Source organism: Barbus barbus (assembly GCF_936440315.1).
Source record: "Barbus barbus genome assembly, chromosome: 32".
In the NCBI taxonomy this organism is placed as follows: Eukaryota; Metazoa; Chordata; class Actinopteri; order Cypriniformes; family Cyprinidae; genus Barbus; species Barbus barbus.
Window position 1 is genome coordinate 7057092 of NC_136760.1, and position 24685 is coordinate 7081776.

The following is a 24685-nucleotide window of genomic DNA, read 5'->3' on the forward strand; positions in this document are numbered from 1 at the left end:
ATGGCATATTATAGATCACTCTGCAGTTCAGCATGGCCTGCAGCACGTCATCTGCATTTATCGCGGTACCGCGTTTGCTCTCACTCTCATGCATTAAATAGAGGTTCCTGTGGCAGTAAATAACAGCACAAGGTCGGTTTGGGTTAATGTTTTTCTTCAGGGAGTCGCTGACAAAAATGAATACAGAGAAAGACTGCAGGATGCCTGGCGTTGATGGCTAAAGAGGAAACGTTTCCTTTTTGTGTGTCTTTTAATCGCCTTTTGTTTTCTAAAACTACTTCCTTGTGATTATTTGTGACGTTGAAAAAACACTTAGTCTACAGTTCAAAAGTTTAGGATCGTAAGCTTTTTAATGTTTTTGAAAGAAGTCTCCTATGCTCACCAAAGCTGCATTTATATCAAAAATACAGTACAAGTGTGGAATATTATTACCATTTAAAAACCTTTTTTTTTTGTATTTTAATATTTTATTTTAAAATGTAATTTATTCCTGTGATGGCTGAAGTTTAGCAGCCATTACTCCAGTCTTTGGGGAAGTCGTGGCCTAATGGTTAGAGAGTTGGACTCGTAATCCAAAGTCCCCGGCCGGCAGGGATTGTAGGTGGGGGGAGTGAATGTCCAGCGCTCTCTCCACCCTCAATACCACGACTGAGGTGCCCTTGAGCAAGGCACCGAACCCCCAACTGCTCCCCGGGCGCCGCAGCATAAATGGCTGCCCACTGCTCCGGGTGTGTGTTCACGGTGTGTGTGTGTGTGTGTTCACTGCTGTGTGTGTGCACGTTGGATGGGTTAAATGCAGAGCACGAATTCCGAGTATGGGTCACCATACTTGGCTGAATGTCACTTCACTTCAGTGTCACATGATCATTCAGAAAATATATTTTTTTGTTTAAAAAACATTTCTCCTATTATTATCAATGTTGAAAACAATTGTCCTGCTTAATATTCTCAATGAGGATTCTTTGATGAAAGTTCAATATAACAGCATGTATTTAAAATAGAAATCATTATGACATTATGAATGTCTTTACTGCCATTTTTTGCGAAACTCTAAACACAAATCCATAACTTCTAACTCAATTCCCCCAAACTTCCTATATTCAGGTCAAAATGAAGCTCTCCACGTAAAAATACAACTCAATCGTGCTGAAAAACCAAACTTAGCTCTCAGACATGACACACACTACAACAGTTTTACACACTGATGAGATCAATTCAAAACAATACTACAAAACCGGGTAATAAGTGTGGTACTCCCCAAATGTTTTATTCCTCAATTTAATGTACTGTAGAGTACAGTACAATACAACAAACAACAACAAAAATAACTGCCCCAGTATACCCATCTTTGGCCTGGGACAGGCCAAAGAACCTCTTCAACATCACAGGCTAAATTGGCCTAAATTGAACTAATGACTTGAGGTTTTGAGGTGTAAGACTATAGCACAGAGAACTATAAAATACATTTTGAGAATTTCATTTCTGATTCGAGAAATGCACCAAAGCCACTGAGAAAAACTGTAAGGTGACTTTGGCCCTTTATCCATCGAAGGTTCTGATTGCTGTGTTTCCACTTGGGTAAATATGTGCTAATTGACCTCAAACTGTGCAGATTTGAGTGAACAATATTGAATGCTAGTGCTTTCTAAATGAGCACATGGTGTAAGCACTGACAAATGTAGGGATTTGGGTGTAGAGTTTCGCAGTAACAGTTCACCAAATCTGACTCGTGTGTTAAAGCAGGGGAATAGTGATTACAGTTCAGCAAAATTGATGTGCTTTTTGAAAAATGGTGTTATGGTTTTGAAATTTTAGTTCAAAAGCCTGGTTAACGTGTTTTAGCAATCGAGAAAAACGGTAATGTCCTTAAAAAAACAAACAAACTAACAAAAAAAAAAACTGTTAAATGGTACTATGAAAAAAAAGACCCCCAAAGTGTTGAATGCTACTGTATAGTCAAAAAGAAATGTATGACACAAAATTATGACTTATGAGTTTGTTGTTTTTTAATTCAATACCTATAATTATCAACCAACTTAAATTCATCATAATCGTGACATATTTAATTGAGAGCTGCTTATGACAAATTTAAGTGGTTTGATAAAGGCATCTCTCTCCCAAGGATTTTGATTCTGTCATTTTTCACAATGTAGACTGTGTAAAATACTTTCAAATAAAAGGTATTCTTAAGTGCAACAATAAAATCATGCCCCATTCAGTGGTTTTATAAAAACCCATTACTATTCACATAGCTAACAAAATAGTTCATCTTATGAATGTTTCAAGATTGTTTAATAACAGCTATGCTATACATTTGTACAACATGCCAGAATTAATATGGCACTTTAGTGAGACACGTCAGTCACATGGGAGACAGAAGGAGACAAGTAAAACAGAAGAAAAGACGCTGATGCCAGTAGTCTCCATTTTTATTGTGCTTCAAAATGGAAATGAAGATATAAATGACTTCCCCTTTCTGTCCTCTGAAAAGCGTCAAGAAGAGCGTCCCGTCCACTCTTGGTGATGTCGTTTCAAATGAAACTTTTACAACCAGGTCCCTATTGACGTTTAAAACCCAATTTGCGAGAGGCCTGAAAAGAGAAGTCCGCTATTAGTTACAGGTGACGTCCAATGATCCGTGAAACTCTAGAATGCAGTTAAGTGGTTAAAATGGAAGCCTCACCTAGATTGAACTTATCTTTTACAGCCCAGCAGATGCAGTAGTGTTGGAGAAGCTGTTCGAGAAGTTCCCTTTCATCTAAAAACTCTAGACGCTCAATTCTGTGAATGTAAAACAAAGAATGTCATTGTAGAGATTCTGATCTCAGACTTTCCTGGCGCAGGTTGGAAAGTTATAAATATACGCTTGATTACAACTGTACTTGAGTGTCGGCTTGTCTACCTAGCTACATCTTCCTGAGGAAGCATGCTGTAGACCGTTATCATGTCCAGTGCGTTTACACTTTCCCAGCCTGCTGACAGAAAGCGCTCCTTCTGTGGAAACACACATCAGGGTGATTATCATTAACTAAAACTATAACCATTAAAACATTTGATTTTCTTTACTTCAAACACGTTATCTGAAATAAAATCTAATATAAAAAAATACTTTATTTTAGCTAATTGCCAAGGCGACATTTATAATTATTGTTCAGAGTAACTCTGTAAGTATTAAAATAACTGAAAACGTAAATAAAAATTCTATAGAAATATATATAAAAAAAGACAAAAACACAACAAAATACTAAAACTTTAAATTAAAATGAAAACAGAAAATATTAGAATAGTTCTAAACTAATTCAAAATTTTAATACATTTACATTAGTATTTTAATTCAACTAAAATGACACGCTATCATAATAAACACTTCAACATTTTCAATCTAAACACAAATATCAAGTAATGTTGATATTCTAGGGTGTCTACAGAATGTCACTATGCTGGTGTTAACCTTGAGAGACTTGCACTGATACTGCTTGTGAGACTTAAGTGTTGGTGGTGGTCGCAGTAAACAATGACTTGTGCTTAACTGCTCTGTTTTCCTGAGTCTTGATCACCCATTGTATTTTGAGCAGGAAAACAACTTTGAATTCCAAGCACAACCCAGTCTAATGTTTTGATTGCACATAGAAAGACACTGTCTTACTATATGGAGTAGAACAATCAACAATCATACAGTATGACCTTATAATTAAAGTTGCTAGTCCTAAATGTAAGATGTCATACTTGAGAGTCCAGAGACTGACACACATCCACTCCAGCCAGATTGCACTGCCGTCTCTGCAGATTCTCAATCATGATCTGCCCGAAGCGATCATTCATGTTCGCCTGAAAAGATCTGGACAGTTAGAGGTGCAGACAGCAAGAGCATGACTGTAGTAATGAAGCTGTTTAATGTAATGAACTCACCTGTTCATAGTTAATGAACATGGCCGTGGAGAAGGTGTCTGCGACCCAGTGCACCAGTTTGGAGGACTGCTCAGGGGTCATGTACACCAGTACACACTCAGACAGAAACAGAGTGGGCAACCTGGGAGGAGAGAAGCGGGAAACTTTCACAGTTTCCTTGAAAGTATTAAGCAGCACAGCTGTTTTCAACATTGATAATAATGAGAAATGTTTCTTGGGCACAGAATCAGCATATAAGAATGATTTCTGAAGGATCATGTGACCTTTAAGATTGGAGTAATGGCTTCTTAATTCAGCTTTGTCATCAGAGAAATAAATTACATTTTAAAAGTTTATTACAATTGTATTATTTTAAATTGTTATAATATTTCATAATATTATGGTTTTTACTGTGTTTATCAAATAAATGCAACCTTGGTAAGCATAAGAGACTTCTTTCAAAAACATCAGAAAACTCTTAAATGTTATTGTATTTATTGTGGGAATATGTTCATTGTTAGCTTATTATTCCTAATGCATTAACTAAATCGAATCTTGTTACCAAAAACATGTTTCGTGTATTAAAAAAAAAGTTTAAGTTCTTTTCGGAATCAGTTTTTTTTTTCCTTGTGAGAACATCACAGTTTGTTCAACTCGCGCATTAAAGCAAAACAAGAAGTTTGTTCCTGAAAACAAATCATTATGGTAATATCTAAAAGTACATAGCAGGAAATCATGTTTTTGGAAGAGTGGTTTGCGTGCTATGACAATAGATTTTCCAGATTTTTTACTCAGCATCTGAGACACTAATGGGATTTGCAGACAAGCTGGCAAACATCAAGACGCCACGTTTGGGTGGACTGAACAGGAAGTTGCTAAAAAAAAAAAAAAAAAAAAAAAAAAAAACTCAAGGTGAGAGGCCTTGGAAATGATGCCATTGATGTCATACACCTTCTAGAACGGTAGCTTCCTTCTGGTCTCATCAGTTCACATCAAAGAAAACGTGCACTTATTGACGCATCTGAGGAAACTCTAAATGCTCCCGAGTGTACTATTGTCGTCAGGGGCATCAGCAGAGATGCACGAAAACAAAACAACAGATGCGTGCAACTCCTATTGGGATGCCAAACAGGATGGATCAACCCTATCTAGGATGCACAGAATCGTGAAGTTAACCTTCTAGTAAATCAAATCAACCTATTGTTCTGATACTCAACCAAGATTTTGTGTCACTGACTTGTGTAACTGAGGTGACAAATTAAACACAAACCTTTCAGAAGACAACTGCACTTACTACATAATCCATGTAGATAAAACATCACAAAAAAGCAGTGCAATAGAAAAACTGAAAAAATGCTGAATTTATATTCAACTCAACCAAGGTTGTGATGTTACAGTACTTACTCTGGATTTATCTGGAACTTTTTTAGTTTCTCCTCTAAAGCAGGAAGGTCTCTTAGATCAGCACTGATGATACAATATCTGTCCGAGTCCAGGCTGTGACCATCTGTCAAAGAGACACACAGTTGAATAAGTGAAAAAGATCACTACACAACAGCAAAGTAAAATGCTATACATTATAATTTGATTTCAATACCCAGAAGGAGTGAATCAGTGGAGTGGGACTCAATCAAAGGTTTTGATAGTGGAGGTTTCGTCCTGTAATAGATAAGATAGATAGACAGATAGATAGTAAGTTAATCATTTACTCAATTGTTTTATGGAAAATATAATTTTTTATCTCATGATCATTATCAGTTATCAGATTTCAATCTTCGAAGGCATTCATGTGTTATCATCACACAACTTGTAAGTACACGTCTGACCCCTGAATTTTATAACACCCCTCTGTACTAAATTGTATAGCAATCTCAAAAATATACTTACATAATACAGTCATGGTCAGAATTATTGGCACCCTTGGTAAATATGATCAAAGAAGGCTGTGAAAATTAATCTGCATTGTTAATCCTTTTCATCTTTTATTTAAAAAAAATCACAAAAATCTAACCTTTCATTGGATAATATGGGGGGAAATATCATTATATTTGGGGGGAAATATCATTATGAAATTAATGTTTTTCTCTAATACACATTGGCCACAATTAACGGCACCCTTTTATTCATTAATTTTCATTAATCACCCATTAATTTTCTCCTATAATGCCTGATGAGGTTAGAGAACACCTGACAAGAGATCAGAGACCATTCCTTCATCCAGAATCACTCCAGACCCTTTAGATTCCCAGCTCCATGACGGTGCTTCTTCTCTTCAGTTCACCTCACTCATTTTCTACAGGGTTCAGGTCAGAGGACTGGAATGGCCATAGCAGAAGCTTGGTTTTGACCCATTTTTGTGTTGTTTTTGAGGTTTTTGTTTGGATTATTGTCCGGTTGGAAGATCCAAACATGGCCCATTATAAGATTCCTAACAGAGTCATGTCCAGGACCTCCAACAGAAATATAGGCCCACAACATCAAAAATACAGCAGTATATTTCATTGTACACATGGGGTACTTTTTATCCCTGTGTTCACCAAACCCATCTTGAGTGTTTGAGTGTTTAAGCTAATTTTTTAGTTTCATCTGACCATAGAAGCCAGTCCCATTTGAAGTTCCAGTCGTGTCTGACAACTGAATATGCTGGAGTTTGCTTTTGGATGAGCTAGGAGACTTTTTCTCGAAACCCTCCCAAAGAACATGTGGTGATGTAGGTGCTGTTTGACAATTTTTTTAAAGGTTTTCTGACCCCGAGACTCAACTATTTTCTGCAATTCTCCAGCTGTGGTCCTTGGAGAGTATTTAGCCACTTAAACTCTCCATCTCACCGTGCATTAGGACGATATAGACGTCCTCTTCCAGGCAATTTCGTAACATTTTCTGTTGATTGGAAATCCTTAATTATTGCCCTGATGGTGGAAATGGGGATTTTCACTGCTCTAGCTCTTTTCTTAAAGTCCCTTTAATAATTTGTGAAGCTCAATTATCATTTGCTGCACATCAGAAATATATTCTTTTGGTTTTTCTCATTGTGATGGATGATTGAGGGAATTTGGGCTTTGTTTTCCCTCCTATTTATATTTCTGTGAAACAGGAAGCCATGTCTGGATAATTTCATGTTCATAATCACCCTGTAGTGCTCAAAATTGTGGATATGAATGGGAAAATACTTCAGAGATATTTTACTCATAAGAATGTTTAGGGGTAACAATAATTGTGTCCAATGTGTATTTGAGAAAAACATTTATTTCATAATGAGTTTTTCCCCATTTTCAATTGTTTTAGTTCAATGAAAGGTTAGAATTTTGTGATTTTTTTTAAATAAAACATCAAAAGGATTAATAATGCAGGTTTATTTTCAGAGCCTTCTTTGGTCATATTTACCAAGGGTGCCAATAATTCTGACCACAACTGTAAATATATTACTCAAAAAAACATGGACACTTTTTGTGAGAACTTGAGAGAAACTGACTTTATACAACGCAAAGTCAACTGCAAAAAAAGGTTGTGAGAAAGGTCTAGTACCATTTGTTTGCAGATGACACTTTGGTATTCTGTTATCTAATGCACTGAGGGTTGGATAGTATTGTATTGCGTAATTCCCTCTGGACACAGTGTATGTATTTCTATTCTGTCACTTACATACACACTCTTAAACCGAAGCACTTAAACTCATACAAAAATCTTCCTTTTATTTGCATTTCACGTCCGCTCTAGATTGTTTCCTATGGAATTATTTTTGTGTCTTTAATATTCAAACAAAAATCTGTATTTGAGAGCAAAACTAATTATTTTGTAATTAAAAAATAAAATTAGCAAAAAAAAGTCTTCTTAAGGTTCAAAATTAAAGTAATTGAAAACAAAATAATTTGCAATGACTTAATTTCTGACTCTTCTGTCAGTGGCGGGAAAGCGTAGTGGGCGTGGTCAACCTGTCACTTCAGTCGAGAGTGGCCAATAGAAAAGGGCCTTTCATCCTGGTGCGTAGAGACCGCCCACTGACACACAGCTTCACTCGCAAGCAAAACTTTTCAACTCGCAAACAAAAGTTTTAGACCCGCAAAAAAAGAAGGCAGGAAAGAGAGCAACATTTGTGGATTAGTGATGAAAAGTTTTTGAAGTGCACAAAGAAAAATATATATTTTTTAAAGATTTACACGCACTGCAAATTATTTTGTTTTCAATTACTTTAATTTTGAACCTTAAGAAGACTTTTTTTGCAAACTTTTATTTTTTAATTACAAAATAATTCGTTTTGCTCTCAAATACAGAATTTTTGTTTAAATAATAAAGACACAGAAATAATTCCATAGTTTCCTAGTCTAGCTTTCTAATAAACCTGGCATTGTAGACTATGAATATTGTTGGCTCGCTGACAAATTGCTTATGTTCCTCTATTGTAAGTCACTTTGAATAAAAAGCGTTTGAATGCAAATGCACTGCTAAATGTAAATGCAGTCTTGTGTATGTTGCACAGCCACACCTACCGCAATTTCCACTGACTGTTGTTATGTAGCATTTAAAAAATTAACGCCAACCCATGACAAAACATCCTCCTCCACAAGTCATATGCATAACAGGTATTGAACAGTATTATTTCAAAGGTGGGGTACTTTAAAATGATAAAGTGCTCCAAAGAACTGATAAAATTTTATACACCACAAAATAGATGACAGATATACGATCCAAACATGCTTTGGAGGGTGGATATACTTTAGACCATTGGTCTCAAACTCAATTCCTGGAGCTCTGCACAGTTTAGCTCCAACCAGCTTCAAATCATACCTCCTTGGAAGTTTCTAGTGATCCTGAAGAGCTTGATTAGCTGGATCAGGTGTGTTTGATTAGGGTTGGAGCTAAACTGTGCAGAGCTGTGGCCCTCCAGGAATTGAGTTTGAGACCAGTGCTTTAGACAGAGGGTCCTAGAAACTGCTCCCTCTACAGGAATATGACTAAAAGAACATCCAAAATCATTCACGTTATCTTTAAAAAGCAATTTACTGAAAATAATAACACTAATCATATTATAACAGTAAAAACGCCTTACTTGATGTGGTGTATTTTTCTGGCAACAATCGTTGGGAAGTCAACTTCGAAGAACTTTTTTGGCATAATGTTTTCATCCTAAAAATGTAGATAGTACATGCACTTTGGCAAACATATAATACTTTGATTGTTTATCAAAAATATACAGTCTGTACAAGAATATATCTTATTCCTTATTAAAAAAGATATATATATAACTAATATATGTATTATTATTGCTTTCCTTTTGAATCTTGAAGTAGCTAAATATGACAAAAAACAACCTTTAATCTCCAAAAAGTAGTATCCAGTCCTGCCCCAAGATTCACCACCTGGCAATCACATTGCGTGTTCTTAAGAAAAGCATCAATAAGAAGATTCATCCCTCTGACACGACCATAATAACCTACAGCACAATTAATAAAACAATAGCGCATTTGATTAAACGCAGCTGCAAATATTAACCAGCAGGGGGAGATATTTAAACAATCTGCCTTACCTCTGTTGATCTCAGGTGCTTTACGTTCACCTATTTGTCTCACAAAATACTGGACGTAGAGGTCAGTCCAGTAACCTTTACTGGTAGCAAACCTATAAAACAAAATAAAAAGTTATGGGAAATATTAAATAATTATTGTAAGTTGATAACAAATAGTATTACAGCTTTGCTCTTGACCATAAACATATTTTATAATCTGTAAATGATGAACTAATTTTTAAGTATTATATACAGCTATTTATATCAGTGACATTATGCATGACCACGGCTGAAATATATTTGCCCCATTTTGATGATACACAGGATGCTCAATAACACTGCAGTTGAATGTCAAGAGAGAAGCACAGTATTTAAAAACACAGCAAATCATGTTTAATAATTTTATTATTGATCACTGTACGCCGTGGCGTGCTACCTTTTGCATATCGATGCATCGTCGCAAGTTGCTCTGATTGCTTCATCAGTAATGTCAGAATCTGTAAATGGCTGTTTGGATGCCATGGACACTTATTTGAAGCAATACTGATAAACACTGCGTTACATATACATGCTGTATTTGTATAAACACAAATGCTAAATGTTAGCCAAACTGATAGACTTTCGAAAAACGCCGCGGATTCAATTCTTCATCGCCAAGGTTATCAACACATTCTTTAAATGTTTTTTCAAGCACATTTATTTAAATCAAGCATACTGATTTTCACAGGCGCAAAACTGGACCAAAACACATTTACATCTACTTCCGCTGAGGAATCTTTCCCATAATGCATCTCGTGGCATTACTGCGCATGCCAGTGCATTTAATTCACATTTATGTGTAGATGTTTACGCTTATGATTTTGCAAATCGTTTCATAAATACTCCGTCGTTTTATATTATTGTTCACAACAATGTTAAAACCCTGCATCAAATGATAACGGGAAAATGTCGCGTTAGATACAGATGGTTTATAAATATTAGGACTATAAAAACATATCACTTAGTGCTTCCATTAGACGAATGCCACACATTAAACTAACAAACTATAAAACAAACAAATCAGATAACGTTTTAACCGCGTTATTGTAGATTTGGATAGCTTCAGCTGTCAATGAGTGCAAATTATAAATAGAAATACAGAAACTAATTTTTATTTTATTTTATTAGCACTATTTTCAGCTTTTACAACATTTCCAGAACATATACAGTACTTAAAGTATTAAAATAGACAATACAATCGCAAACAAGTAACATGAGGGACAAAATATCTTATAAAAAATCACGTAATATAAATGAAAAATGAATATATAATTATTTACGCGGTAAACAGAAAAAAAATACAGTTTTGGCCAAACACGAAGAGAATCCTTCAGATGTAAAATTCCTGCAGTCCATACAGGGAGTGTGTGCTAATATTGGACAATGAACTCTACGTAGGCTGCGTCTCAAATCCTTCGGAGCTGCCTATACAGACAGCATTTTTGGAAATCACAGACGCTCAATAACGCTGTCTGTAAAGTCAGCGCACAGGGTTTCGAGACAGCCTCTGTGTCCACATTAATGCCATCACGATCAGCGCTGATCCGAGCTGTGAAACACACTCAGTACCGACACCGATGCAGTGATCCTCCCGCTGCCATGCACTTCCACTCGCTCCCGTAGATGTCACGGGCTGACGCCGCTCACGAGAACAGTTGCAGCACGGAATGACATGAAACGAGCACCGCTATTCACCACCGGAGCTAACTTTTTCCACACTACTGTTTTTTCTCTCCCGATCGGCTAGTTTTCTAGCTGCTGGAGCTAACCGTACACCGGGCTGTTTTAATGTAATTATCCACACCATCGTGCTCAAGGATCTTTCGGCTAATGAGGCATCGACGAACACGCTCTCCTCGTCTTAAAAACTGGGTTTTGAGGCCGACGCCACTAAAATGAAGAAACAGTTCAATCGGATGAGACAGCTCGCCAATCAAACAGTTGGCAGGTGAGTACAGATTTAAAGTGTTTATTCGGTTTTGCCCTCTCATGGATGGGCACGGGTAGCTCTGTCATGGTTTGGTATGTTGTCATGTTGTCAAGGCGGTTGCTGCCTTACATCTGTTCGATGTAACGTTACAGCTTAGAATAACAGCAGTTAGCTAAAGAGTAAACTTTCTTCGTTGCTTTACATTATATGCGTTATTTAGAGTACGTAATTTTGACTACAAACTCAACTTTTTGCTACTTTTGATTTGATTATTAACTGTTAGATTTGTTGCGGATACTATGTAATACTAAATCTTAATGGGTTGTGGTTTAAGATAAGCTATCTGATAAACTACTGAAGATTAGAGATGTCTGATTTGTAAATGAATCTTTCTATTGAATCGGATCTTTGCAATTAATGAGTCGGATCTGTTCAAAAACAATGAATCGATCGCATTATTTGTCCCCTTTAAATATACAGTAAAAAAAAAAACATTAAGAAAAATATTATTACTATTTAAAATTATTTAAAGTCAGTGTGAGCAATTTACCAGTTAGTATAACAGCAAGTATTTAAATGGTATATATTTTTATACGATTATGCAGTTCTTTGACCACAGATTATTTTTAGATGCATAACTTTTTGGACATAAATACTTTAGAGTGGCATTAATTGATTATTGTTAGTAGGATTCGTTGCTGCCTTATATACAGGTGCTGGTCATAAAATTAGAATATCATGAAAAAGTTGATTTATTTCAGTAATGCCATTCAAAAAGTGAAACTTGTATATTAGATTCATTCATTACACACAGACTGATATATTTCAAATGTTTATTTCCTTAATTTTGATGATTATAACTGACAACTAATGAAAGTCCCAAATTCAGTATCTCAGAAAATTAGAATATCAATTAAGACCAATGCAAAAAAAAAAATATTTTTAGAAATGTTGGCCAACTGAAAAGTATGAACATGAAAAGTATGAGCATGTACAGCACTCAATATTTAGCTGGGGCTCCTTTGGCCTGCATTACTGCAGCAATGCGGCGTGGCATGGAGTCGATCAGTCTGTGGCACTGCTCAGGTGTTATGAGAGCCCGTGTTGTTCTGATAGTGGGCTTCAGCTCTTCTGAATTGTTGGGTCTGGCGTATTGCATCTTCCTCTTCACAATACCCTATAGGTTTTCTATGGGGTTAAGGTCAGGCGAGTTTGCTGGCCAATCAAGAACAGGGATACCATGGTCCTTAAACCAGGTACTGGTAGCTTTGGCAGTGTGTGCAGGTGCCAAGTCCTGTTGGAAAATGAAATCTGCATCTCCATAAAGTTGGTCAGCAGCAGGAAGCATGAAGTGCTCTAAAACTTCCTGGTAGACGGCTGCGTTGACCTTGGACTTCAGAAAACACAATGGACCAACACCAGCAGATGACATGGCACCCCAAACCATCAATGACTGTGGAAACTTTACACTGGACCTCAAGCAACGTGGATTATGTGCCTCTCCTCTCTTCCTCCAGACTCTGGGACCTTGATTTCCAAAGGAAATGCAAAATTTACTTTCATCAGAGAACATAACTTTGTACCACTCAGCAGCAGTCCAGTCGAGACGCTTCTGACGCTGACTCTTGTTCAAGAGTTGCTTGACACAAGGAATGCGACAGCTGAAACCCATGTCTTGCATACGTCTGTGCGTGGTGGTTCTTGAAGCACTGACTCCAGCTGCAGTCCACTCTTTGTGAATCTCCTTCACATTTTTGAATGGGGTTTGTTTCACAATCCTCTCCAGAGTGCGGTTATCCCTATTGCTTGTACACTTTTTTTCTACCACATCTTGTCCTTCCCTTCGCCTCTCTATTAATATGCTTGGACACAGAGCTCTGTGAACAGCCAGCCTCTTTAGCAATGACCTCTTGTGTCTTGCCCTCCTTGTGCAAGGTGTCAATGGTCATCTTTTGGACAACTGTCAAGTCAGCAGTCTTCCCCATGATTGTGTAGCCTACAGAACTAGACTGAGAGACCATTTAAAGGCTTTTGCAGGTGTTTTGAGTTAATTAGCTGATTAGAGTGTGGCACCAGGGGTCTTCAATATTGAACATTTTCACAATATTCTAATTTTCTGAGATACTGAATTTGGGACTTTCATTAGTTGTCAGTTATAATCGTCAAAATTAAAGGAAATAAACATTTGAAATATATCAGTCTGTGTGTAATGAATGAATCTAATATACAAGTTTCACTTTTTGAATGGTATTACTGAAATAAATCAACTTTTTCATGATATTCTAATTTTATGACCAGAACCTGTATGCTGTGCCTCTAAAATAAAGTTTCTGATATCCTACTTGTTGCCAGTTGCATAAACATAACCACTTATGTTAAGACAAATACCTAGTTTGACAAACTAGCACTTGGACCAGTCTTAAAGAAAAAAAGAAAGAAAGATGACTTCCTTTTAAGACTAGTCTAAGCAGTTAATGCACCTTAAGACTAGCCTTGTCTAATTCATGAACGAATCATTCTTGGGAATTTGAAATTTGGTCAGATCTGTTCAAACGATAATTCATTTCAACTATTTGTTCACAAATCGACTGAACGATTCACTTTTGAATCAGCGGTTCAATAATAAACAGCTATGTGACAACATGTTGTTTTAGAACATTTCAGTATATGTACTGTAATACATCATGTTGGGGATGTCAGGGATCAGACATTATGAATAAGTCTGCCTTCCATTGCTACCACACACATTCCTCCTTCATAGGTACACTTAAGAACATCCTGGCTGTTCTTAGTTCAGTTCTTGGATGTTACGTGTGTTATTGTATTTTCTAATGTTTGTTTGTCAGCCAACGTGTCCTTTGAGCTCATACTTTGTATCCTACATTGAAATGGCATGTGCATGGTCATCACTTCTGACTCCTCTGACTGTTGATAAAGCCTCAAACTGCATTCTTCTTTCTGCACAAGCTGCTTGAGGGTAAATGGGCCTGTAAATTCTCAACATACAGGGCACAGGTCTTTCAGGGAGGTGTTAAAGCTATAAATGCTGTTTTTCTTCTTCCTCACGTCAAACAATATTTTGTTCACTTTAAGCCTTTTGAGTAGGCTTAATAGAGACTTTAAATTAAGTTTGTATCAATCATACTAACTTTTTTGAACAGGCCACATAACTAAATGAACTGTAACATTTCTAGCAGAGAATTACTTTCTTGCTTGAATAGATGTATCAGAGATAACATGCCTTTCACTTTAGTTTTCTAACCAATCATACAAGGAGGGATGCACCTGCCTATCAGCTATGCTCATTTAACTGGCGGTTAACCCGACCTTTAGCATCCATGTCTGCAGCCTCATTCCCTTTAAACGTGTGCAATTCGATCAGCCACCAGAGACATTTGGCTAGCCTGATGACCATGAGAAATGGCAGTAGGTAACAGTTTACTAGTGTTCACACTGAGCCCAACTGGGGCAAGGTCATCCCTGTTCAGTTTAAAAGAAAATAACCCGAGGTGATTTATAATTTTGTTGCAAAGTTTGGAATACCAGGAACTTTACAGCCCCCTCAATCTTTCTAGGCCTCAGAAAATGACTGTCTGCTATAAAGAGGGCGGTACATCCACCGCCATTAGACAGCCCAGACAGTGTATTTTCACAATATGTGAGGTGTCAAATTATACTTCTAAATGAAGATCTACAGTACGTATAGTAATGAACTTACAAAGCATCGTTTGTTTTTAAAGTAATTTAATTTCAAATATCAAGTGTCAGGCACAGTGAATGAGTAATATTCATGACCCTGGATGCCGTGCCTCAAATATTAATTTACATATGCCCATGAGTTTACTGAGCTGTTAGTGAAGTATGAAGCTCTGTAGTGATTGTTATTAAATCACACTGCTGAACTGTTTATGATCTGACAAGGTCGATGTGAGCTGACCTATGACCTGCTGCCTTCTTTTAGTCAGTGTATAATATATGGGAAAAAAATGGCAAAGGTAGACATAGTTTTCTTTTATTCAGCAAGGATGCAGTAAATAAATTTTGCTACAAAAGATGTTTATTTTTAATGCATGCTGTTCTTTTGAACTTACTTGGAAAAAAAGGATGCAGAAAAATGTATCACTCTTTCCACAAATATATTAAGCAGTTTTAACATTGATAATAATAAGAAATGTTTCTTGAGCACTAAATGTTAACATTAGGGCCGGGACTTTAACGCGTTAATTTAGATTAATTAATTACACAAAAATAACGCGTTAAATTTTTTTTAACGCATTTTAATCGCACTTATTTTTGCACCGCGGAACGTTTCTCACTGGATGATTTTCGGCGGACCGATTATACTGGAGCACCAACTAGCGTTCAGACTAAGGCTGTGTCCAAATTCAGGGTCTGCATCCTCCTTAGGATCCTTCCTACCAGGTTGAAGGAGGAGGGATCCTCCGACGTCCGCAAAACCCGGAAGTCGGTGTTTGTGAATTTGGACAGCCTACCCTTCTTTCAGTTCCCTCCCTTACCCGTTGCTCATATCCTGTCGCCTAGCAACCGTGACAGCGCCAAGCAAGAAGCGGGAAAATGGACAAGCAAAGAGTTATTCTCCTCATTTTAATTATTTTGGAAGAAATAAAGCAATTAAATAAATTAAATACTTTCTTTGCTCGTTGTCGGAGAGTTTTTTATATCAGACTACAAGACAGTCACATCCAGGTAAGCCATTATAGCCTATTTTTATTTGTTTTTAAGTATTCTACTAATTTCTCCTACAAATTCATTGAGCCGAAGCATAAACTTTAGCTTGTTTTGTCAGAGAAACTCCTCTCCCACTCCGAAGGATGCAGACCCTGAATTTGGACACAGCCTAAAGGCTGTTTTCTTTTTTTCTGTTCCGTTCTTTGGTATCTCCAAAGAACGGACTTGCGTTCTCGTGGAGACCGGTCTTTCCAAGCTTCCTTGGAAGAACGAACTCGGAAGGACGCGAGAACACAGAACGCACACTTATGAGAACTGAGATGTACTGCATTCCTGCTTAACTGACTGCATAGTCTCAGCATAAGCAGCGACCAATGAACAATAAATATTACAAAATGTCATAACTTATTAAAACATTTCATACTATTATAGATATTACTTTCATATAATTGTATTGTTTTATTTTACAGCGTTATATGTTTTACTGTTAAGATTCATTTTAATATGCCAATAAAAATGCAGACTTTCTCCGGGTCTTATAACTTTATTAAAATTAACCAAAACAAAACGATAAATGTTTACTTTCAACTTGAAGAGCCGTTAAGTATTTGTGAGAGCGACTTTAAAGCTTACAGGCTTCCGTACACCGGCCGCCCACAGCGTTTTCTGGGATTTCTAACGGCTCGATTCTCTCAAGTCTGCACTCGATGCATCCTCAGTTTCAAGAACATATCCGGGCACTTTCATGCATCCTCTGTACTTGCGTTCTTGAGAATTGGAACTGAACTTCGACGGTTAATGATGACGTAGAACGAGAACACAAGGATGCAAGATCGCTGAAGAACGCATATTGAGAAACAGCCAAAAACAAACCACAGTGAACATGGACAAAGAAGCTGATGAGACCGCTTTGGTTGGCCCTGTGGATGGGAAATTTAAAAATCCATATAAAAAAACTTACTTCTCACTGTTCTCAGGTCAAATATTTATATGCGATTAAAATGCGATTAATTTCGATTAATTAATTACAAAGCCTCTAATTAATTAGATAAATTTTTTTAATCGAGTCCCAGCCCTAGTTAACATATTAAAATGATTATGCAGCATTGAAGACTGGAGGCTGTTGAAAATTCATCTTAGCCATCACAGGGATTAAGAACATTTTAAAATGTATTAAAATAGAAAACAGTAATTTTAAATAGTAATAATATTTTTCTTAATGTTTTTTTTTTTTTTACTGTATATTTAAAGGGGTCATATAATGCGATTTCAAGTTTTCCTTTGTCTTTGGAGGGTTACAAGCTGTTCATGCATGTATAAGATCCGTAACGTTGCAAAGACTAAAGTCTCAAACTCAAAGAGATATTCTTTATAAAAGTTAAGACTCGTCAATGCCTTTCTAAAACGCCTCATTTAAATACGCCCCCACATATATACATCACTGTGTTGGAAGATTTGCATAACACCGGCCAAATGTCTACCTAAAGAAAGAAGGTGACTTTTATTCTCGCTGTAGTATTATCTGTCTGTTTCCAAATATGGTAAGGGGCGTAACATTTCAGTCACACGCTTGAGGTATTCGGCCAATCACAATGCACTGGATAGCTGGCCAATCAGAGCACACCTCGCTTTTCAGAACGATTAGCTTTGTAAAAATTGTCGCATTTCAGAAAGTCGGGGCAGAGAGAAGCAACAATAATGTACGGTATATGGAAAGTAATGTGTTTTTTTTACCTTAAAAAAAAACATTGCATTACACCAAATACACAAAATAATGTTATTTTTAGCATTGTCATATGACCCCTTTAATTAAATAAATGAAGCCTGCTCAAAAAAAAACATTTTAATCACAGTGTAACACATTTTTGACTGCAGTTTGAAAAGTGTATATATATATATATTTATTTATTTATTTATTTATTTAAAAAATTTTTTTTACTTTTGTTTCTCATTAACATTTTTGTAAACAGTCATTTGCTAAATAACATGAAAACATCAAAGCCGGTCGTTAAATATTGCCTTGTAAACACAAACATGTGGATAAAAGCGATTCAGCTGGAATTCTCATCTCTTCCTGAATTTATTTTACAAACAATAAATCACTTCAGTGTGATGCAGAAAGCAGACTTGAAGCGGTTGAGGGTCGGACGGACGTAAGAGGGGTGTCGAGGTGGCTGGGTGCAGGACTCAGCTGGTCCCATGGTTCCTGTGATTGTGAGGAGGCAGTACTCTGTGTTCGGCATACAACCCCTCAGAGGAAATCTCTCCTTATTCTTTTTTAAACAGGAAGTCAAATGAAATCAAAGAATCAACTCTGAGGCAGATCAAGCGATGATCTGGGGTTTAAACCGTGTGATATAAGATTCTACCCGACGATCTAAATGGCACGCTTGTGCATAACACCATCCCAAGGTGCATTAGTGCCACGCTACCTCACAATTTATCAGAAGACTAGAACCACCTGTCAGTTTGCTGATGATGCAGATTTATTGTCAGCTCAGGCTTTTCACTGGCCTCAGGTGTTGTGTTTGTTCGTTCAGCAGAGAGGAAAAGTAAGATTGTACTAATTAAAGTAAAAGCATGGATGTTTTAATAGACTGTTACAGAAATCAGCAGTCAGTGCAAAGGTTTTTACGGTTGCTATCTGCTCTTAATCAGCTTCTTTATCAAATACTGTTGATATCAGTGTGTAATAATGCTCAGCTCAAACCGTGAATGGACAATATGCTTCAGGTCATGCATTTGCCACTTCACTGAATATAATGTACAGATAAGGATAATGATTAGTTGTTGCTGTCAGCCAATTCACAAAATTTGAAAGCAGGGATCAGTGGTAAGAATGGGCCTAATGAGTGTGAGTACTTTGAGAACCAGTGAAGATGTTGGGAGGGCAAGTACACTACTGGAGTCTCTAGGATTTTAGACTGTGATTATATGAAATGTTTCCTGAGCAACAAACCAGCATATTAGACTGGTTTCTGAAAGACCACATGACACTGAAGACTGAATGGCTGCTGAAAATTCTACTTTGATTTCAGAGAAATAAATTACATTTTAATTTTAGATTTTATAATAGAACAACAGTTATTTAAAATGTTTTAATGTCCCTTTTTTATATTCTTTATTTTGGTGTACCATTTTTTTTACTGTATTTTTGATCAATTGCTAGCCTGACAGTGTCTGGAGAAAGCTCTGGAAACAGTTTATTTTCAGATCTTTATGTGAGACATCAAGAGCTTGATTCAGACACACTTTCAAGATGTTTGGAGTTCAATCTGGATTGGTTTCAGTCTTGTAGGCTCTTTTTCTTGTCCTCTTGTGTTAATTGAAAGCAGCTGTTCTCTTCTGTCACGAGGTTACAACTGTGGAGTTTTGACAGAAGGAGGAACTGGGGCTGAGATTTGTGGGTAACATGGCAGACTAAAGGTAGACATGAAATGGTACAGAGTCAGACTCTTTTAGCTTTGACAGATAATTTTTCAGTTATTCAGACCTTGTATTCTGCTTTAACCACATTAGTCGAGCTTCATTAGAAGCTAATGGCGATCATGTCTGCTTGATTGTTCCTCAATAACTACAATGGCAATAATTGTTTTAAAAAGAATACACAAGGTCTTAATATTACCATAATCCGCTGTCAAGCCAGCTTTGGTGACAGATGTGTCAGTAAATATATAAAAGATAAAGACATGCTTTTACATCTGGAGCCTTATGGTTGAAATGCATAAAATGACATTAATAATCATAAAAAAGATATACAACTCATTAACTTTGGGAATGAGCATTCATTACTATAATCAATATTTCAAACGATTTCCATTTGAAAAAAAATGCTGTTATTTTGAATTTTGAAAGTGTATGATAGTTTCCAAACAAATATTTCACAAGAATCACAACTGTTTTTAACATTAAAAATAACATGAAATGTTTCATTAATAGTACATTCAGTAAATTACCGGTAATGTGCTCTGTGTGAACGCAGAACGAGATTACTGGTATGATGAGCATGTATGAGTTCAGAATTTGCTGTCATAAGATGTCTACTCTGAGCCAATCATAGCATTCTGACACAGATGACGGATTTACTCTGTGGCTGCGCTGTTTACGGAAGTCAAAGAAATGTCTGAAGTAGTCTAATAGGATGTATGATGCATAAATGTGAACATTTGACACAAAAATTAATACATCAACAAAAACACTGACCACGTGTACCCCTCCATGTTTAGAAACACAACACCGGGAGGTGCAGCTATTAAAAGGTCATTTCTGGTTAATGATGTGACAGAATTTACTGGTATTTTGAAACTGATGTGTGAATGGTGCTTTACCGGTAAAAAGACAGAACGTCATTGCCTGTGTGAACAGCCCATTTTTGTATTTACCTGCAAATTCCAGTCATTCCAGTAATTTTACAGGAATTTACTGAGTATTACTGTGTTGAAAGTCTACAGTAGTATCTCAGGGTGGTTTGAATCACGTTAAATGCTGCACCACACAAACTCATCTCAGCATCTGCTCTGAGTTTGTTTCGCTTAAATATTAGTATTGTAATATTACAGTTGTGCTGTAAAATTTTATTTTATCGTTTTATTTTTCTTAAATCTTAATTTTTTTGTTTTACAGCGAAATATTATTATAATATATTAATAGTAATCCATTTTTGTAAAAGTATTTTTTATATTATTATTATTATTATTATAGTTATTTTGAAATTATTTGTAAATTCTGCAGCAATTTTTATTTTTTTTTTAAATAACAATCACAATTTTTATCAGAAAAATCTCAATTGGATTTTTCCCTTAAATCATACAGCCCTATTACTTTAAATTTGTTGTTTTGAGCAGTTTAAATGGGTATAGGTTTCGTTTCTAATGATCTGTTGTCTTCTTTTACAGAGCGGAGAAAACAGAGGTCCTTAGTGATGACCTGTTACAGGTGACTGCTTTTTATTTCCATCTCTGTCTGCTGTGAAGCCGTTCTGTTCTTTGGCTGTAATCCATTTTATATCAAATGGTTGGGAAACTAGTGAGTCATTGGGTAGAGAAAGGTGAGGTCATTGATGTCAAGCAAATACATTCCATTCAATTTATTTTTGTCACATTAGAAAGAATGTTCTCTTCTGAAAAATGAGCGAATGGATTGCGTCACGGCGCTTTTGCTCTCCTTATGTGAAACTGTCCCCAGTGAAATTGTCAAAAAGTTTGGTTGCCATGGAAATAGTGCCAAAATTACCTCCTAGAAATGCAGGAACTTGACTCCATGAAATAGAGCCATCAAATATTTGAACTTCCACCAATATTCTGTTTATGACAGCTTGTTTATTCCTCTTGGCCGGCTGCGTCTAAAATGATCTCTGAGATGTTTGGACACATCAAGCAAGAATTATGCTGACATCCCCCCGTGGCACTCAGAGGGACTTGGTTTTTATTCTGGGTTCTGTATGGTGCTCAGGGATGATCACAGCGGTATCCCATCACCCCATTCTCAGCTGTCTGGACACCCGTGTTACCTCAGGGCTGCTATGCTCGTGCCACTCACAGATGCATTCAGGGGACACTTTTAACATTCTTGATCATCTAGATCAGGGGTGTCCAAACTACGGCCCGCAGGCCATCTGCGGCCCGCTATCACTCCTGTGGCGGCCCGCGATGGATTTTTAAAAACATGATACGAATCTGCAGAGGTGGGCAAACTACGGGCGTTTTCATCCAGCCCGTGAGGCAGTTGTTCCAATATGCAATATCAGTAAAATCCAATAGATGGCATGGCGCTGTAGCCTGTAGTGCAGTATATAACCCCTGATTTACACTGTCCTACCACTCCGACGCGGCCACTGGAGCTGATCGCGCCCGCTCCAGTCGATCCGCGGCACGTTTCAGAAGCGGCTCTCCGTGTGGCTTCGCTAAAGAGAGGCGCCTAGTCTATTTTTGAAAGACGCCGCATTCAAGCCGCACAGCAAATACAAAATAAAAAGTCAAAATAGCTATATACACTACAAAACTGGCACAAGAGTAAATAAGTAGTTACATGTTTTAAAAATGTGAAAGTGTTCATTTGTTTTGAAAAATGCCTTGTATTGGAACTGTTTTAAAAATGCTTAAAAGACTTTCCAGTACCAGAACAAATGCCAGTGTTATCCTCCTGCTCACAGGTGCTGTCATTTTGTAGGGAAAACATGGAAATAATTTGTCGTTTTATCTCGCAAAGATGTGATTTCTTCTTCTGTTTTCCACACACATTTTTATGAAAATGGATATAGTACTGTTTTCTGGATTATAAATTGTGTTTTTTTTCATCTGAAATGTGCTGCGATTTCCAAGGCGACTTGTATAAAGCAATCAAGGTCAAGCACAAAGCGCGCACATTAGGATTTGTGATGAATGAGAAAAGGCAAGTGAGTTTGTTTTGAGTTTGTATTGTACATTTTCCAGCAACCACGCCGTTAGTTTCAGTTTCGCTTTAAATATTTAGACTGGGCATTTATAATATGTTTATAGTGAATGCCACTATAATTTGTGTTTGTTTTTTACTTATATTTCCGTGTGTCATAATCTGTGTGTCATAAAAGTGCTCATAAAAATAGGTAGAGATGGTACAAGAAAAGAACTGCCATGTATGTACAAGTATGCATAGTACAGTAGTAAGTGAGTGTCAATTTAGAATTAAAAAAAAAAATCGAAGCTTCATTTGTCATGAACATATTATGCGGCCCCCCACTTAATGTGGAAAACTTGATGTGGCCCTCGAGTCAAAAAGTTTGCCCACCCCTGATCTAGATAGTGGCATCCTCCCATTTTGAATTGCATCCAGTTTTCCCTAAACGCTTGTCCGGACAGGACATTCCTGTGGCTGACATTTTGCCAGTGACTATTCAGTATTATAGTGGTGTTTCCCAAATTTCTGAACATAGCATAATATGTTCCGTTACAAAAAACTATAGCTCATTGTTTCTGCATGTTTAGTCTGTCGTCGTCTCACCAGTTTTTAGTCTGTGTTGGTAACAGGCAAACATTTAAAGACCTCTCACACCAGATAATCCAAACAACTTCCCTAGAACAGGATCTCCCTCAGCAGAAAAGCACCGACAACAACAGTCAGTGATTTCCCCTTGTTCCCTTGCCAGGTGTCGGGCCTCTGTGCGTTCTCATGCTGGAGACGCCTGAGCGGAATGTACGCTTGACCCAGCTGCACTGGGACAGCTGTGAGGGAATGTTATGACGTAAAAGAGGCAGAGAAGTGTGAGGAGGTGGTTATCTCCTCTCCCAGCCAGTGGAATTCCTGATCTGGGCTGTTTTTGGAACATGAGTCAGTTTTTTTTTTTTTTTTTTTTTTTCTCCTCCTCTCATTCGGATCTCTTTTCTCCTCCTCAGTGTTTGTTCAGTCATACCGCTCTCACAGTTCTGAAGTGACATTCGTTTCATGGTTGTTTTTAGGGCTGACATGTGTTCGAGCAGGCCCGCCCTGCTGACTTGTCTGTCACGACGGTAGTTTTCAAAGTCTTAGACAGTGGATCTCTGTTCCGACAAAACAATACCACATGACACCCTATATTTTTTCTAAGCATGTTGCTGGTGAAATAAGAGGCCTAATAATAAATGAGAAAGTAAATACCAGTCAAATAAAAAATTAATGCAACAGAACTTAATTTCGCATTTTGCTAGGTCCTCTAGAGTTAGATATTATTAATATGATCAGATTATAAATGTTGGAACTGTATGTATATATATATATATATATATATATATATATATATATATATATATATATATATATATATATATATATATATATATATATATACACATGCATCCAAAGAGCTGTCACTATCAGTGAAGCAAGCCATCATTAGGCTGAAAAAACAAAACAAACCCATCAGAGAGATAGCAAAAACATTAGGCGTGGCCAAAACAACTGTTTGGAACATTCTTAAAAAGAAGGAACACAGCGGTGAGCTCAGCAACACCAAAAGACCCAGAAGACCACGGAAAACAACTGTGGTGGATGACCGAAGAATTATTTCCCTGGTGAAGAAAACACCCTTCACAACAGTTGGCCAGATCAAGAACACTCTCTAGGAGGTAGGTGTACGTGTGTCAAAGTCAACAATCAAGAGAAGACTTCACCAGAGTGAATACAGAGGGTTCACCACAAGATGTAAACCATTGGTGAGCCTCAAAAACAGGAAGGCCAGATTAGAGTTTGCCAAACGACATCTAAAAAAGCCTTCACAGTTCTGGAACAACATCCTATGGACAGATGAGACCAAGATCAACTTGTACCAGAGTGATGGGAAGAGAAGAGTATGGAGAAGGAAAGGAACTGCTCATGATCCTAAGCATACCACCTCATCAGTGAAGCATGGTGGTGGTAGTGTCATGGCGTGGGCATGTATGGCTGCCAGTGGAACTGGTTCTCTTGTATTTATTGATGATGTGACTGCTGACAAAAGCAGCAGGATGAATTCTGAAGTGTTTCGGGCAATATTATCTGCTCATATTCAGCCAAATGCTTCAGAACTCACTGGACGGCGCTTCACAGTGCAGATGGACAATGACCCAAAGCATACTGCAAAAGCAACCAAAGAGTTTTTGAAGGGAAAGAAGTGGACTGTTATGCAATGGCCAAGTCAATCACCT

General features: G+C 37.1%; 2 protein-coding genes across 4 annotated transcripts in view; one reads left to right on the top strand and one right to left on the bottom strand.

Moving 5' to 3' along the window:
• Positions 1–2275: 2275 nt before the first annotated feature.
• Positions 2276–10187, bottom strand: LOC306851968 (leucine carboxyl methyltransferase 1-like). 2 transcript variants are annotated; one of them, XM_079388514.1, is made up of 11 exons: positions 9828–10178; positions 9413–9504; positions 9198–9319; positions 8936–9012; positions 5486–5547; positions 5293–5395; positions 3910–4030; positions 3727–3828; positions 2903–2994; positions 2684–2781; positions 2276–2591 (listed from the first exon to the last, which is right to left on the bottom strand). In XM_079388514.1, the coding sequence occupies exons 1-11, from the start codon at positions 9911–9913 to the stop codon at positions 2569–2571; spliced, it is 978 nt and encodes a 325-aa protein (XP_079244640.1). In that variant the 5' UTR covers positions 9914–10178; the 3' UTR covers positions 2276–2568. The 2 variants fall into 2 exon arrangements, with proteins under 2 accessions (XP_079244640.1, XP_079244641.1); XM_079388515.1 differs by having other exon boundaries at positions 2412–2591; positions 10147–10187.
• A 575-nt stretch (positions 10188–10762) lies between these two features.
• The window catches only part of LOC306851969 (rho GTPase-activating protein 17-like), a 28316-nt gene continuing 14393 nt past the window's right edge, over positions 10763–24685 (top strand). The window contains exons 1-2 of one of the 2 annotated variants that reach the window (XM_079388516.1): positions 10763–11378; positions 20945–20984. In XM_079388516.1, the coding sequence (XP_079244642.1) occupies positions 11326–11378; positions 20945–20984 (93 nt within the window). In that variant the 5' untranslated portion in view covers positions 10763–11325. The remainder of the gene's footprint in view (positions 11379–20944; positions 20985–24685) is intronic. The other variant, XM_079388517.1, reaches the window with a different exon arrangement.